Source organism: Chrysochloris asiatica, unplaced genomic scaffold, assembly GCF_000296735.1.
Source record: "Chrysochloris asiatica unplaced genomic scaffold, ChrAsi1.0 scaffold00175, whole genome shotgun sequence".
Taxonomy (NCBI): Eukaryota; Metazoa; Chordata; class Mammalia; order Afrosoricida; family Chrysochloridae; genus Chrysochloris; species Chrysochloris asiatica.
The window spans coordinates 6,224,444-6,241,716 of record NW_006408693.1 but is presented as its reverse complement, the minus strand read 5'-3'; the positions used below and the strand labels follow the sequence as shown (position 1 = coordinate 6,241,716).

At 39.5% G+C, this 17,273-nt stretch overlaps 1 protein-coding gene across 1 annotated transcript in view; it reads left to right on the top strand.

Annotated features, from left to right (window-relative positions):
- Positions 1-17,273, top strand: part of OTOGL (otogelin-like) — a 233,420-nt gene that overhangs the window by 75,110 nt on the left and 141,037 nt on the right. Inside the window, exons 17-19 of the mRNA XM_006871844.1 lie at positions 1,109-1,183; positions 10,604-10,656; positions 12,831-12,993. Of these exons, the coding sequence (XP_006871906.1) occupies positions 1,109-1,183; positions 10,604-10,656; positions 12,831-12,993 (291 nt within the window). The remainder of the gene's footprint in view (positions 1-1,108; positions 1,184-10,603; positions 10,657-12,830; positions 12,994-17,273) is intronic.

Below are 17,273 nucleotides of genomic sequence, written 5' to 3'. Positions count from 1 at the left end.
TACAGGGTCGCTATGGGTCGGAACCGACTCGATGGCACATAACAACAACAACAACATATATATATAATTGCATATATTTCATATAGTTGATGTTAAGTGCCATCGAATCAGTTCAGACCCATAGCAATCCTGTACAGGGTTTCCAAGGAGCAGCTGGTAAGTTTAAACTGCCAACTTTGCAGTTCAAACTGACCTTTTAGTACAGCGTATTAACCCACAGCGCTACATATACATGTATGGAGTCCTAACAGTAATATGTGTGTGTGTGTGTGTGTATATATATATATATATATTTCTTGTTCTTAAGTACCATCCAGTCGGTTCTGACTCATAGCGACTCTGTATAGGGTTTCTGACGAATGGCCGGTAAGCTTGAACTGCCAACCTTGAGATTCAAATCAGCCTTGCAGTCTAGTGCATTAACCCATAGCGTCACACCAGGTATCTCTCTCTCATAAATATAAATATACACATACATACATATATGTTGTTGTTGTTATGTGCTGTGGAGTTGGTTTCCACTCATAGCGACCCAGTACAGTATTTCCGTGGCTGTAAATCTTTACGAGAGTAGAAAGCATCATCTTTCTCCTGCAGAACAGCTGGTAGTTTTGAACTGCTGACTGTGAGATTTGCAGCCCGATTCATAACCACTACGCTACCAGAGCTCCTTACATACATATATATGTGTATATCTATGTAGTTGTTGTTAAGTGCCATTGAGTCAGTTCCAACCCATAGCGACCCGGGATAGGGTTTCTGAGGAGCAGCTGGTGAGCTTGAACCGCCAACCTTGCAGACAGCTTTGCCGTCTGGCGCATTAACCCAAAGCGCCGCATATATGTATACATGTACACATGTTGTTGTTATACACGTGTTAAGTGCTGTTGAGTCATTCGAATTCATAGTGACCCTATATAGTATTTGCAAAGAGCTACTGGTGGGTTTGAACCACCAACATTATGGTTAGCATCAAATGCTTGTCTTCCAGTACCACACCAGGACTCCATACACATATATATAATTTAAGAATTATATATATTATGTATATATATAAATTTTAATTTATATCTTCTTAATTTAACCTTTTGTTCTTTTTTATTTACAGATTTCACTGTCGTTGTCATTATAGGGGTAGCATTTATCAACCAGGAGAGCTCATCCCAACACCCTCAGGCTTGTGGTAAGTTCCAGTAATAATCACTGTACTTGACAAATGATAAACTTATACATTTAATTATGACTTCTGTAATCAAAAAAATAAACATAACCTTACCATTACCTTTAAATCAATATAGATAAATTGCATTTCAACATGGAATATTGTCTTTTTAGACTATGCTATGCCAGTTGACTAGTTATAACTAGACACACAAAAAATTGTGAATTTAATTGTCTCACAAGATAAAAGGAAGTCCTTTGATCAGTCTTAGTTCTCAAAGAAATGTTGAGTGTGAGATAGGTATTGAAATACTAAAAGTTTCTGTGGTGGCTTTAGTTTTATGAGTTACCTACCGACTCAATAAAGCAACTCCAAAATTGGTCTGAACAATGTCACACAATGTGTCTTCTCCCCAGGGACATGAGTCACTTGTGTTCTAGTGAAATAGCACTCATTCATGAGATAACATTCACTTAAGTTGTAATGTGTCTGTTAAAATTCAGGCACATCCATGCATCCATCCACACCTCTCTTTATCTAGTTCCTGACCTCTCTCTGGTAGCGTAGTGGTTACGAATCGGGCTGTGAACCTCAGGGACAGCAGTTCAAAACTACCAGCTGTTCCGTGGAAGAAAGATGAGGCTTTCTGCTCCCATAAAGATTTACAGCCTTGGAAATCCTGTACAGGGTCACTATAAGTTGGAACCGACTCCACAGCACATAAGAATAACAACTACAACCTCTCTTAGTTGCTCCAAAGATGCCTAAATGTGATAGCGATGCTGTCATTGTAAGTGCTGTTTAAGTCAGCCATACTCATAACGACCCTGTATAGGTTTTCTGAGGAGCAGCTGGTGGGTTTGAACCACTGACCTTGTGGTAAGCAGTTCAGTGCTTATCCTACAATGCCACACCAAGATGGTATAATAGTACTAATAATATAATAATGTAGCAGTAAAAATGATATCTGACCTTACTGCATACCTGCTGTTGTCCTGAAACCATTCCAAGTGTTCTATGTCTATTTAAATACTTACTCATCCCCATAATCTTAAGAGATAGGGACGAGAGCTGTATACCCAGTTTATAGATGAGGAAAGTAAGGCACAAAACAGATAAGTAACTTGTTTAAGTACAGATCACAAAGCTGATTGGTAATAAAATTGGGATTCAATTCCAGACAATATGACTCTGTAATGTTTGCTCTGCTGTTGACTTTTTTTCTACAGTTTATTTTATGCTTATAGCATATTCTTCTTATTATTATTTAAGTTTTTATTGTAATTGAGTGATCATTTACATGGGAGAACATCAATTTTACACTCATTGTTTCAGTACAATAATTACAATCTTCTCCATTTACAGTGATTACAATCATTGCAATGATTCCAGTCTCATCATTCAACAATATTTGCTTCTACTCCCTCTGGTTTTTTTTGTGTGTTATTGTTTGTTTGTTTTCTTTGATGTACACAAAACCACTCAGGAATATATAATTGTTTAAACAACCAAAGAGGCACATTCTACAAGCCTGCCTCCTGGCCACAAGCACACAGTGTTTCTCTTTCCATGAGTCTAGAGTCATCTGCTGCTTTCTCTCTCCATGTCCTCATCTCTGCCTCCATCTCTGGTATTGCAGCTTCTCTGGATAGGGTCCCATATTCCACTCATGCTTTTCTTCCTTGATGGTCATAGGGTCCTCTGTTCCTGGAATATAAGATTTACTACTCCCACCTTTTTGTTACAGAACTTCTACCTTTACTGTTGTGATGGTCGCAATGAGTCTGATAACAAGTAAGCACTGTTGAATCATAAGTATCTTATTCCCGTATCTTTTCACCAGACCCATCTAGACAAGATGAGGCCTATTCAGTAGGGATTCTGCCTTCCCCACACACTAACTAAACTCCCTCGTGAAAACTTGTAAGCCAGTCATTTTGTGCCTTTATACCCCCCACTTTGGGTAGCCAATGTCTAAGCTGCCTATTCCTATTAACCGTGTGTACAGAGGGGATGGGAGCAATCTTTGATGAGAAGATTCCTTCCCTCTCAGTATTTTGAGCTACTACATCCATAAGTATAGAACAAATTCATCAAATTGTAGGAATTTACACTTGTTTCCTTTACCAGAACCTGTTTTTTTTCTAGTTATCATCAAGCCATAAAAGATGGTCAAATGGGTTTTATCTACAAGTTTGGGCATTCTTCTCTATCTCCCCTCACTTCATATCAACTGGATGCTGCACTCTCAGCTATAGCCCTCCATGGCTATGTCCTTGTCCATGGGCTCAGGAGTCCCCAAGTCTCACTACACTTTGGACCCACCAGCCCTTCTGCTTCTCTCTCTCATCTCCAGGTTAACAGGGGTCTATGGAACATGTTTGAACTCAGCCCCTTTCTTCATTGCTGCCTTCCCTCCTCTTCCACTCACCAGCAGACCAACGTGGTTGCCAACAAGCTTACATGCCTGCTCATGTGTCCTCTTTGAGTTTCAGGCTTAGAGGGACTTGATTGCTTGCCTAATGGCTCCCTGGTGAACAACTTACTTGTTCTTGTAGTAGCAAATCAGACTGTCATTTTTGATTTTTGGATTTTTCCTGCTGGTCTTTCTTTTTAGAAGTATCTTCTGTTCCTCTAGCTGTTCTAGGCTGGTCTGCTTGTCCTTTCAAGTGGAAATATCCTACCTCAGAAGATTATGGATGTGACTCAGGGTCCCACCTAAGGTCCTATATACTACAAAGTCTCCCCAGTAAGCCTATTTTACTGTTGTTATTGTTGTTGTTGTTGTTGTTAGGTGCCATTGAGTTGGAACCGACTTATAGCGAACCCATGCACAGCAGAACGAAACAATGTCCGATCCTGGGCCAACCTCACTACCGCTGCCACACTTGATGCCATCAATGATGCCACCTGGCCAATTCATCTCGTTGGGGGTCTTCCTCTTTTTCTCTGACCCTCCATCTTACCCAGCATGACATCCTTCTCCAGCGACTGTTCCCTCTGGACAATATGTCCAAAGTATGAGAGATGAAGTTTGGCCATCTTGGCCTCTAAGGAACACTCTGGCTGCACTTCTTCCAAAACAGATCTATTGGTTCTTTTGGCAGCCCATGGCACTTTTAGTATTCTCCGCCAACATCATAATTCAAAGGCATCAATTATTCTATGATCTTCCTTGTTCACTGTCCAGCTTTCACATCCATATGAGGTTATTGAAAATACCACTACTTGGGTCAGGCTCACCTTAGTCCTCAAGCTGACATCTTTGCTCTTCAACACTTTAAAAAGGTCTTGTGCACCAGATTTGCTTAATGCAATACGCCCTCTGATTTCTTGACTGCTTCTTCTGTGAGTGTTGATAGTTGATCCAAGAAGAATGAAGTCCTTGACAACTTCAATCTTTTCTCTGTTGATAAGAATGTTGTTTATTGGTCTAGTGGTGAGGATTTTTGTTTTCTTTACATTAAGATGTAATCCATACCGAAGGGTGTACTCTTTGATTTTCATCAGTAAATGTTTTAAGTCCTCTTCACTTTCAGCAAGCAAGGTTATATCATCTGCATATCGCAGGTTGTTAATGAGTCTTCCTCCAATCCTGATGCCACGTTTATTTTTTTCATAGAACCCAGCTTCTCATATTATTTGCTCAGCATACAGGCTGAATAATTATGGTGAAATAATAGAACCTTCTCACACACCTTTCTTAATTTTAAAACATTCAGTGTTCCCATGCTCTGTTCAAACAACTGCTTCTTGGTCCAGGTACAGATTCCTCATGAGCACAATTAAGTGTTCTGGAATACTCATACTTCTCAATGTTGTCCATAGATTGTCATGATCCACACAATAGAAAGCCTTCGCATAGTCAATAAAGCATAGGTAAACATCCTTTTGATATTCTCTGCTTTCAGCCAAGATCCATCGGACATCAGCAATGATATCTCTCGTTCCCCGGCCTCTTCTGAATCCAGCTTGAACCTCTGGAAGTTCTCTGTCAATGTATGCTTGCAGCTGTTTTTGTATTACCTTTAGAAAAACTTTACTCACATGGGATATCAAAGAGATTGTCCGAAGATTTCCGCATTCCATTGGGCCACCTCTCTTTGGAATGGGCACAAATATGGATCTCTTCTAATCAGTCGGCCAGATAGTTGTCTTCCAAATTTCTTGGGAGAAGTGAGTGAGCACCTCCTTTGCCGCCTCACTTTTTTGGAAGATTTCAAGTTGTATTCCATCAATTCCTGGTGCCTTTTTCTTTGCCAATTCCTTCAATGCACTTTGGACTTCCTCCCTGAGTATCACTGGCTCTTGATCATATACTACCTCTTGAAATGGTCGAACATTACCAATTTCCTTTTGGTACAATGACTTTGTGTATTTCATTGTAGCATATTATTATTGATGCTCAGTTTCCAGATCAAGGTACAAAGACAACCAGCTCTTGGTAGTTTCTGTAATGTTTTGTTGTGTTAGGTGCCATTGAGTTGGTTTAGGCTCATAGGACCCTATGCACAACATAATGAAACACTGCTGGATCCTGCCCCATCCTCCCAGTTGTTGTTACACTTGAGCCTATTGCTATTGCAACTCTGCCAAACCATCTCATTGAGGGTCTTCCTCTTTTTTGCTGACCCTCCACTTTACCAAGCATAGTGTCTTTCTCCAAAAACTGGTCCTTCCTAGCAATGTGTCCGAAGTATGAGATTCAAAGTCTCACCAACCTTGCTTCCTCTTTTTCTTTTTTTCCCACAGTTAAGAGTTCTATAAAGGAACAGGTTACAATGCAGAATCAGAAAATGTTCAGAGCATAGTTCTTCAGGTCAAGGCAGACTCTCCTCTGCCCTGCCCTCAGAAAGGCCTCTCTCCATCCAGGCAATGTTGCAACGCTCTTTTATGGCTTCTGATAAAAGATCACAGGGCACAGCATTCCGTTATGAGCCTCATGAGGCCTGAAGGCACTTGGCTCTAGCTCCATGGGTTAGCAAACCTAGCTCCCTCAATTAAGTGCCACTCTGCAAGCAACCCCTCCTGCCCCAAAGTCACTCAGCTTTACTTGTTCTGTGGCCTGAGAAACCCAGTACTCTGTCTCATGCTCTGGCTTTGATTCTGTTGCTGCTGCCCCTTTACCACTTCTCTGATGCCACAGCTTTCTGTTCCTGGGCCAAAGAGGTTCAATGCACACGGATCTTGGCATCCAAATGATGTGTTCCACTCCTGACTTCCATCTTCTCCACTGGACTACAGGTTCTAAAAGCCTAGTCAAGATCAGCAGAGCCAACTTCTTGGCCTGTAGTTGACTGCAGACATACGTCACTTGAAAGCAAAAGAATTGTCTTGTCAACGATTATGGGTTTATTAGGGAAATGAACAGGGTACAACTCAGTATCAGAAACAGCTCAGGATACAGCAGTTCTCCAGTCAGGAATGCCTCTTCTCTGCCGTACTGAAGACCCACGTCACTCTGGTCTTTGGCCTCTCAGCCCTGTGGCTCCTCAGCCTTTGCTTTGCTTATTATTGGGTTTATTAGGAAAGTGAACAGGGTACAATTCAGGATCAGAAACAACCCAGAAACAACCCAGCAATTCTTCAATCAAGAATGCCTCTTCTCCACACAATGGAATACTATGCTACCTTGAAGTATACGATGAAGTATTACAGAGTTTATCAGGGAAGTTAACAAGTTACAATTCAGGATCAGAAACGTTCAGGATACAGTCCTGTGGTCTGAAGTGCCTCTTCTAAGCTGTATCCACAGGCACACCTCTTTCTGTTTCTGGCCTTCTCAGTCAGATGATCCCTTGGTTTCTGCCCTCCATCTTTGCTTCTAATGAGCACTCTAGTTGTACTTTTTTCAGGAAATATTTGTTTGTTCTTTTGGCCGTCTATGGTGCTTTCAATATTCATTGCCAATACCATAATTCAAATGCACTGACTTTTTCTACAGTGTTCCCTATTCAGTGTCCAATTTTTGCATGTCTTGGGACAGCCTCTCTTTACTCATTAAACTGACAGCTTTGCTTTTTTACACTTTAAAGAAGTCTTTTGCCTCAGATTTACCTGAAGCTGTATGTTGTTTAATTTTGTGACTACTGCTTCCATTAATGTTAATGGTGGATCCAAACTAGGCTTTGGCAAATTCAATCTTTTCTCATTCATTGTAATGTTATTTATTGTTCCGGTTGTGAGGACTTTTGTTTTTTTTAGGTTGAGGTGCAACCCATACTGAAAATTGGTCTTTGATCTTCATTAGTAAATATTTTAAGTTCTCTTCATTCCCAGGAGGTAAGGCTATGACATCAGCATATCACAGGTTGTTAATGAGATTTCCTCCAGTCCTTATGCCATGTTCTTATTCATATAAGTCAACTTTTTGGATTATTTTTCCAGTATTTGTTGTGAAGTGCTGTCTAATTGGTTCTGACCCATAGCGACCCTGTAGAGCTGACCTTGCAGTTCAAATGGCTTTGCAGTCTGGTGCATTAACTCATAGCGCCACACCAGGCTCCATTTGGACTCCTTTGTCCAGTATACAGATTGAATAAGTATGGTGAAAGTGTTTCTCTAGCAGATTGTGCTAATATACATGCTTTTCTAAGCTAGAGATCAAGTAGTCATTTTCAACTTACTCAACACCCCTCTTCAATAAATCCTTAAAGATTGGGGGTTTTGCTTTTATATGTAGTTCAAATCTATTTCTTCTTTTCCATCACACTGCTTTAGCCATCTCATACACACTCTCATCCTTTGGACCTTACTCAATGGGCTTTGTGCCTTCAGTCTTGCTCACTTCTATCCAGCTAAAATTTAAATTAATTGAATTTAAATTAATTGAATTTACTTATGTAATAGAAAAAACAATGTAAGCATTTATCACTATGAGAAAAAGAAAAATTCAGTTAATTTGGATGACCTTATCTGCCATTCCACTCTCAAAAAGCATATGTCTCAAATTAGTGTGCTATGGAAGATCTGGGTCTGTGACTGTTTCTGTCTGCTTTGGGTCTTCTATGCCATTTAGTTTGAGTGAATCACATCTCAGTGTTATTCTAATGGTTAGTGATGCATAAGCATATTTCCATGCTTTCCCTTTGGGAGTTTTTTTTTTTTTTTTAAACTTTTTATTCTGAATTGAGTGGAAGTTTACAAAGCAGTTCATCAGTTTTACAATCAATAAAGTATGTTGTTGTTAAGTGACATCAAGTTGGTTTTGACCAATATAGGGTTTCTAAAGAGCAACTTTTGAGATTGAACCACTGACCTTGCAAATGAAACTGACTTTGAAGTCTAGTACATTATCCTACAGCACCACGCCAGGTCTCCTTTGTTTAATCTCAGTTGCAATCCCCTGTGTAACTTTACTTACCCTATGGCCTTCCTGTGTCTCTTCTTTCCTTTCCTCTTTCTTTCCCCCACCACTTCTAAATTTTGTCCTTAGGTAAATGCTACCCTTTCTGTCTCAAGTGATGACTACTCTGTGGTATGTGTGTCTCACTAGTGTTGTTGTTCTCACAATATAACGTTCTATTCCTTGACTGAAAATTGACCTGGGGGATGAGTTCAATTCCAGACCTGAAGGATGGCCATAATCTCAGGGTTGCAGCAGTCTCCATCCAATACTGATTTTGAGCTTTGCTGCACATTTTTTTCTCTCTATCCAGGACCTTCTTATGTGTTCCTTTCAGTGCAGTTGGTAGTGGTAGCTGGGAACCATCTAGTTCTTCTGTTCTCAGGGTTATGGAGAATGATACTCATGTGGAACATTAATCCATTGGACTAATTGTTTCCAAGCATGTTCAGTTTTCATCACTTTTCTTTCATCCTGTCCGGGAGAGACCAATAGTTGCACCTTCGATGACCACTAATGAACTTTTAAAGATCTCAGTCACGCTCATTAAAATAGGATGTAGAATATTGCCTTTGTAGACTACGTTATGCCAATTGACCATGGTGTCCCCTGAGACTATGGTCCTGATCTTCCAGACTCAGAAAATCAATGTGTTGCGAATATCTAACAAGTTTTCATATTTTGGCCCCCTGTTAGATAAACACCCTTTTCATGTGGACATTCTCTTATACATGAGTTACTTCTTCATCAGAACTCAAATATAGAACACATGGTATGGTCTCATATTGAACAAACTGTCCGTGTTGGTGCTATTGAGAATGGGTAGTTTGCACCCTATCATGTTATCTTCCAGAGGAATATTCAAAATTAATTTTAGTTATTATCATTATTTTGCCTTATGCCAGGCTTTAGAACTTAAGTCATAAGGAAAACATGACTCTACTTTATCTTCCATACTGCTGCCAAAAGAAAATTTCTAAAATTCAAATCCAAATATATTACTTCTTTGTTGAACATCTTTAATCACTCACTTAAGGAATAAATTGTTGACTTCCTCATAGGAGCTGGCCTCTGTCTATTGTGCCATCTGCAGCTCCTATAACTTCTCTCCTTGCACTTTATTTTACACAGAACTATGCTTTCCCCTTTATGGTTTTACACGTCTCTACTGAATGATAAAACCATCTTACATTATTCATGTTGTTGTTGTTGTTAGGTGCCATTGAGTCAGTATCGACTCATAGTGACCCTATGCACAGCAGAACAAAACACTGCCTCATCCTGGGCCAACCTCACTACTGTTGCCACACTTGAGTCCATCGATGCTGATACTTGGCCAATCCATCTCATTGGGGATGGTACTCTTTTTCTCTGACCCTCCACCTTACCAAACATGATATCCTTCTCCAGCAACTGGTCCCTCCTGACAATATGTCCTATGTATGAGAAACGAAGTTTGACCATCTTGGCCTCTAAGGAACACTCTGGCTGCACTTCTTCCAGAATGGATCTGTTTGTTCTTTTGGCAACCCATGCACTTTCAGTATTCTCCCCCAACACCATAACTCAAAAGCATCAATTCTTCTATGGTCTTCCTTATTCACTGTCCAGCTTTCACATGCATATGAGGTTATTGAAAATTAAGGTCCATTTATTCTTTACAACTGCATTCCTTTGATTGCTCTGATGTCAGATACCAACAGATTAAATATTTTTGTTTCACATATATTTTAAGCATAATTCTACATTGCATGTGTCATACTGTCTTTATTTTACTTTTATGTTTTTCTTTCCCACTAGGATATAGTCACTTGGTCAAAAACTATGAATTTTGGTCTTTGCATCGTCTAAGTCTATTGTATATATAGGTGTTCATATATATAGGTGTCCTATAAATATTTGTTTGACTAATTGTAAATATTTGAAATTGACCTGAGTCGTTAATTTAGAGCTGAATAAATTATTTGTAAAACATTCTGTGGAGAAAAATTATTTATGTCTGTATTCACTCAGTTATTGAATGTCAGATTGATTTTGATATACAAAAAAGCCTGAGATTTGGGTTAATAAATTAACTATTTATTTACTTCCACTAGCCAGTGTTCAAATGGAACTGTGCAATGTGATGAATCGGCAACACCCTCTACTGGTAAGGTTTAGATGTCTTCCTGAAGCAGAAGGTTGCCTCTAATACTGCCCTATTCTTTGGGCAAACAACATTGATAAGTCACAGACCTCCTTGCCATTGCACTTGAATGTAGCCTTGGGAGTGTTTCTCAGCAGGTCAAATGCTTCCTAACTTTTCACATTAAATATTATAGTATTTGTAGGACAATCTTCTCACTCTTAGTATTATAGTAAGGACAATCAGGGGTCAACAAAGAAGGCTACTTAGGAGCAAAACTGTTCAGTCCTGGGATGCTGCCTATTTTAAGATCAACCCAGTTCTCTAAGAGCTGTAGGGTCTGTATATAGGTACCACTTGTGAACTATTTTTTGCCACAAAGGTTGAGAAACTTTATTCTAGATCACTGATACTCAGACTTTGATGAGAACCACTTGGGTGTCTGGTGAAACTGCAAATTTTGATTCAGTAGACTGAAGTGAAGCCTCAGATTCTGCATTTTTATCTATGGTCAAGGAAATGCAAATGCCGATGTTTTCTGAGCTACATCATTTGTAGCAAAGCTCTAGGGAGTATTTGTGGTTTTAAATGACGTGTGTAATGAGATCTACTGCCATCTCTTTCTAGACTATCATTTTTAACTTAAACATCTTTCTTGAAGATCCTGTGTATTAGGAGACTCTGTAGTTGTTGTTTTGTTGTAGAGTTGGTTCCGACTCATAGTGACCCTGTATAGGGTTTCTGAGGAGCAGCTAGTGAGTTTGTACCACCAACCTTGCAGTTTAAACCGACCTTGTTGTGCAGTGCTTCATCTACAATGCCACACCAGCACCCTATAGTAGGAGTAACCTATAGTATGAGACTCTATAGGTTGTTGTTGTTAAGTGCCATCTAGTCAATTCCAACCCATAGCAACTCTGCATATGGTTTCCAAGGAGTGACTGGTGAGCTTGAATCACCGACCTTGCAATTCAAATGACTTTGCGGTCCAGCACATTAGCCAACAGAGAATTTATATGAGGGGACTTCAAAAAGTTAGTGGAAAAATGGAGTGAAAAGGTAATGGTCTTGTCCACAAACTTTTTGAAGCCTCCTCCTATATTATTTATTTTCACCATATTATTCTCAAGTTCTCAGCTCCAGTTGAGAAATTCTAGGCGAAATAACAAACAATGCTTTCATTGATTTTATTGGACAAAAAGGGTATATACTGATAAAAGGAACTGTGAACTATTCTTTTGCTACTTATTTGAATGATCATTTACAAATTTTTATAAAGTAGCTTTGAATTTATGCACTGAATTTATGTTATATGGCTTCATACCATCTTGGTATGACACTGTGGGTTAATGCGTCAGACTGCAAAGTCATTTGAACTGCAAGGTTGGTGGTTCAAGCTCACCAGCTGCTCCTTGGAAATCCTACACAGGGTCACTATGGGTTGGAATCGACTCATTGGCACTGAACAACAACAACAATAGCATACCATCCTAGTGCTTCTTTTCAATGTAATGTCGACATATTCAGTAACTTTAAGACCTTTCCTTCTTTATTCTTTTTGCTTCAAAATGACTCAATTAAAAAAAAAAGGGTGGGGGGAGGGAGGGGGTGGGGTCTAAAGGAAAGCCCAAGAGGTCTGATTCTCACAGAGAATTTCTCAAGAGTCTACTCTAACCTGATTGAATCCCTGATAGCCCACAAGCTTTCCAGAGGAATAGGATAGCCCCTCTCCCAGTTTTAACTATGTCTGCTTCTGCACTTCTGTAGTACAATGGGGCTAATGCAAACAGTAACTGCATAACAATAAAACAAGAGCTACAAATACTGTGGCTTTGTAAAAGTTTAAATTCTTAGTCTTCAAAAATTGACAATTATGTTTAGATGCATCAAAATACACTGCTTCTTGATCTCAGAAAATTATATACTAGCTGTTTAGTTACTGCCTTAGGGAAGTCAGTTAAGGATTTGAAATTCAAAACAGATTTTGGAAATTTAGGAGACTAAAGTGAATCTGTCTAGGAAGTGTTCGTAAACTCATCAGCCAAAACTCATAGATTAAGAGCTTTTCATTTAATCATAATGGTAACAATATTCTATTCTGAATTTTGTTTTGATGATAAGTGTATATCAATGTGACTATTTGCCTATTGAGTGAATAAGAAGTTAAGAGTATTTCATCTGTGTCTTTCCCTCTAAAGTTCATGCCTGCCCAGAAGGAAAAGAGTTCTTTGACTGCAGATTTCCTGACCCTGAATTACCAGCTGGTGGTATAAATTGTGAGACTACATGTGCAAATCTGGCCATGAACTTCACTTGTGCCCCATCCTCACCCTGTATAAGCGGCTGTGTTTGCGCTCCAGGGTAAGCCTATCTTTCTTTTTAAAATTTTTGTTGTGAATTGAGTGATAGTTTACACAGGAGCACATCAGTTTTACACTCATCCTATCATTTTGTTTCATTGCAATGATTACAATCCCCTCCGTGCATCATCATTCAACAGTATTTCCTTCTATACCCTCTGTTTTTTTGTTTTTTTCATGTACACAAAAACACTCAGGAATATATAATCATTTAAATAACCAACCAAAGGGCACATTCTGCAAGCCTGCCTCCTGGTTGCCAGCACACAGTCTTTCTCTTTTTGAGTCTGGAGTCCTCAGCTACTCTTTCTCTCCATGTCATCATCTCTACCTCCATCTCTGGTGTTGCTGCTTCTCTGGATAGGGTCTCACATTCCTCATGTGTTCTTCTCCCTTGATGATCCTAGGGTCCTCTGCTCCTGGACTGTAAGGTTAACTACTACACCCTTTTTGTTACAAAACTTCTACCTTTATGTTGTGTCAGTCACAGTTTGTCATGATAACAATTACTCACTTTTGAATCATCAGAATCTTATCCCCATCACCTTTCACCAGACCTGTCTAGACAAGATGAAAACTATTCAGTGAGGGTTCTACCTTTCCTCACACTCTGAAACTAAACTCCATGTTAGAACTTGTAAGCCAGTCACTTTGTACCTTTGTTGCCCCCCACCTCCTTTTTAAGTAGCCAATGTCTAAGTTGCCTGTCCAGATCAACCCTTTGTACGTACAGAGGGGATAGGATTGATCCTTGATGTGGAGAGTCCTTCCCTCTCAGTTGGTATTTTGAGCTACTACATCCATAAGTATAAGGCCTATCTTTCTTGATATTATAGAACATCCCAGATTTGACAAAAAGGTACACAGCAACTCTCTCTTTTTATTTTGTTTAACTTTTTATTATAATTTGAGTGGAAGTTTACAGAGAAAATTTGTTTTCCCTACAACAATTTATACACATTTCATTTTGTGGCATTGACTGCAATCCCCACAGTGTAACAGCATTCCCTCACATCTTCCCTGTGTTTACCTTTTCCATTCCTTCTCCTTTCCTACCTTTCCCTTTCAGCCTTCTGAGCTTTATCCCTGGACAAATGCTGCCTTTTTGATCTCTTAGGTTGCTTGTTCTAAGGCGTGCATACCTCCTTGGTATTAGTTATCATTTTAAAGGACTGGCTATGGTTTGGCTGAAAGTTGATCCACAGGGTGGGGTGGGAGGAGGGGTTGGAGTGGTGGTAGTGAGTTCAGTTCTAGGCTTGAGGAGTGACTAAAGGCCATCGTCAAATTAGGGGTGCCACTTGTCTCTATCAGACCAGTTAGCCTGGTCACTTTATTATTTTAAGTAGGTAGATGCCCCCTTAAGAACATTATTTACAGAAATAGCTCAAATTGCTGCTCTGACTGGTGATTAACTTTGTGATGGCTATTAGAAGACTATTATAATTGTTTTTGATATGGTCATCTAAAATTCAAAATACTATTAAAGTGTGCATTAAAATCAAGTGAGAATTTATTTCTGGATGGACTTGGCATTTATTAAATGTAATTTGGGGAAAGTAGCATAATTAGCCACTCTTTATTGACAATGCTTTTAAAGTGCTGATGTTTTTATAGGTTCTGCTATGCTGTTACTGTTGATGGTAAGCTATAATATGCTTGCCAACTGCCTTATCCTATGGATGTTACTAAGAAAAGGTATAGTGAGGTTACACACCAAACCCAACCAACTGTCACTGAGTTAATTCCAACTCACAGTGACCCTGCAGGACAGAATACAACTGCTCCATAAAATTTCCAAAACTGTCAGGCTTTTGAAATCAGACTGCTTCAGCCTTCTCCTGTGGAACAGTTGCTAGGTTTGAATTGCCAGTCTTTTGTTAGCTGCCCAGCGGTTAACCAGTGAAGGGAGAGAAGACAGCACAAAAATGTTGTTAGCCCACTCTGTGTGAAGAACTTCTTCAGTTCATCCCAGGAGTCACAACAATATGATCCCAACCACACAGATGAAGTGGAGACTCACTCATCTGAGCACCTACTATTTACCTTGGCGTCAGCACTGGGAACAAAGCTGCCAAGACCCCTACATAGTGCAATAGTTAAGAATAGGACTCTGGCTTGAAATAAACCAGAGTTCAAATCCCAGCTGTGCTTCTGTTAGCTGAGTAAGTTTTTTGCAAATTCCTTTTAAGCCTCAGTTTATGGAACTTTATGTATATATATATATATGCATGCACACATACGTGTATTCAGTGAGTTACTATTATATAACAGAATAATCTGCTTTTATCTTCATAAACTTCCTTTAATAGCCTAAATGCCTAATTCATGTAAAAGGCAAATACAGAATCTGATGTCTATTAGCTTCCTTGCAGGCACACATATAGTTTGACTTCCTTGACCCTCCTCATCTGGCAATGAATAGAAGCAGTGCACAGATGGAATGTCACCTAAGGCAATTGGGTCACCCATTCTTCTTCCATGAACTTATTCCCACAAAGGATTCCTGGGAGCAGCTCATATAAACCATGAGCAAAGAGGAGAGAGGGCTCGGAGTTTTTTTGTTTTGTTTTTTTCCCAGGAGAGTTGCATTTGTCTAGATGAGCTCTATTTGGAATAGGTCAAAAAGCCAAGTAACTTGGGACTAGTATCAATCTCTGCAGAAAGGAATGACAAGGGAGGCAGAGAAAGAGAGCCATGAAAGAACAAGAACCTACCATGGGACAATAGAGCAGGTAGAAAGCAGACTGTAGAACAGATGGGCAGTTTACATTTGAGTAAAACGAAGGAGAGGAAAATTTTATTATGCTAAAATAGTTGAAACGTATAACATGATTTGATTTGTTTGATTTGATTCTGCCTCTTAAGGATGAATTCCCCTAAAGGATGCTGATTAAATAAAGCCACATCTTAATTTTGTTTCTTATGCTTGTGCTTAATGCTATTATTAAAAAATATGTCTATTTACTATCACCTTTGACTTTTGCTTCAACAACGACTTATTTCTTTACTGGTCAATCTCATTACAATTTTGTCCTATCTTCTCTTATTTTATTAAAATAAATATAGATGGGATTGACTAACAGGCCATTGAGTGACCTAGAAATAATTTTGCTACATAGATCATGCTGTTATAAAGTTGTTTATGGTAATATGAATATCACATTTCATGTGATTAAGGAGACTTGGTGGCATAGCTGTTAAGTATTTCATTAAGAACTGAAAAGTTGGTGGTTTGAACCCAGCAGTTGCTCTACAACAGAAAGATGTGGTACTCTGGGGAATTCTTCTCTGTTCTATGGGATGGGATCGCTGTGAGTCAGAATCAGCTCACAGCAATGAGTATGGCGATGATATTACATGTGATTACCACAGCTCATTTTGGAATGATAAACCCAATATCACTGTTTTCGTGGGGCTTCTTATACTGGAGCAGTTTATTGTCTGTAAAAGACCACATACCTTTACCTGAGAAATCATGGAATTGAACCAATGGAAACTTGTTGCTGTTGCTAAGTGCCTTTGAATAGTTCTGACTCATAGCAACTCTACTTAGGGTGTCTTAGGAGCAGCTGGTGGGTTTGAACTGACTTTGAGGTTCAAACTGACCTTGGGGTCCAGTGCATTATCTTGAAGCTCCATACCAGAAAGTAGTATAATGGGAAGAGTCAGATAAGAATGGCTTCAAATACTGGCCTGTCTTCTTATTATCTGAAGGACTTCAGGGCAAGTTACTTGACCACTGGGAGTTTCAACTTCCTCATTTGAAATGGATATAGTACTAGCTACTTTCTGGTATGGTTATCTATATGATCATAACCATGTCTGTTGTTGTTAGGTGCCATCGAGTCAGTACTGACCCATAGCGACCTTATGCACAGCAGAATGAAACACTGTCTGATCCTTGGCCAACCTCACTACTGTTGCCACGCTTGAGTCCATCAATGCTGCCACTTGGCCAATCCATCTCGTTGGGGTCTTCCTCTTTTGCTCTGACCCTCCACCTTACCAAACATGGTCTCCTTCTCCAGTGACTGCTCCCTCCTGACAATATGTCCAAAGTGTGAGAGACAAAGTTTGGCCATCTTGGCCTGTAAGGAGCACTCTGGCTGCACTTCTTCCAAAACAGATCTATTGGTTCATTTGGCAGCCCATGGCACTTTCAATATTCTCCTTCAATACTATGACTCAAAAGCATCAATTCTTCTACGGTCTTCCTTATTTACTGTCCAGGTTTTACATGCATATGAGGTTATTGAAAATACCATGGCTTGGGTCAGGCTC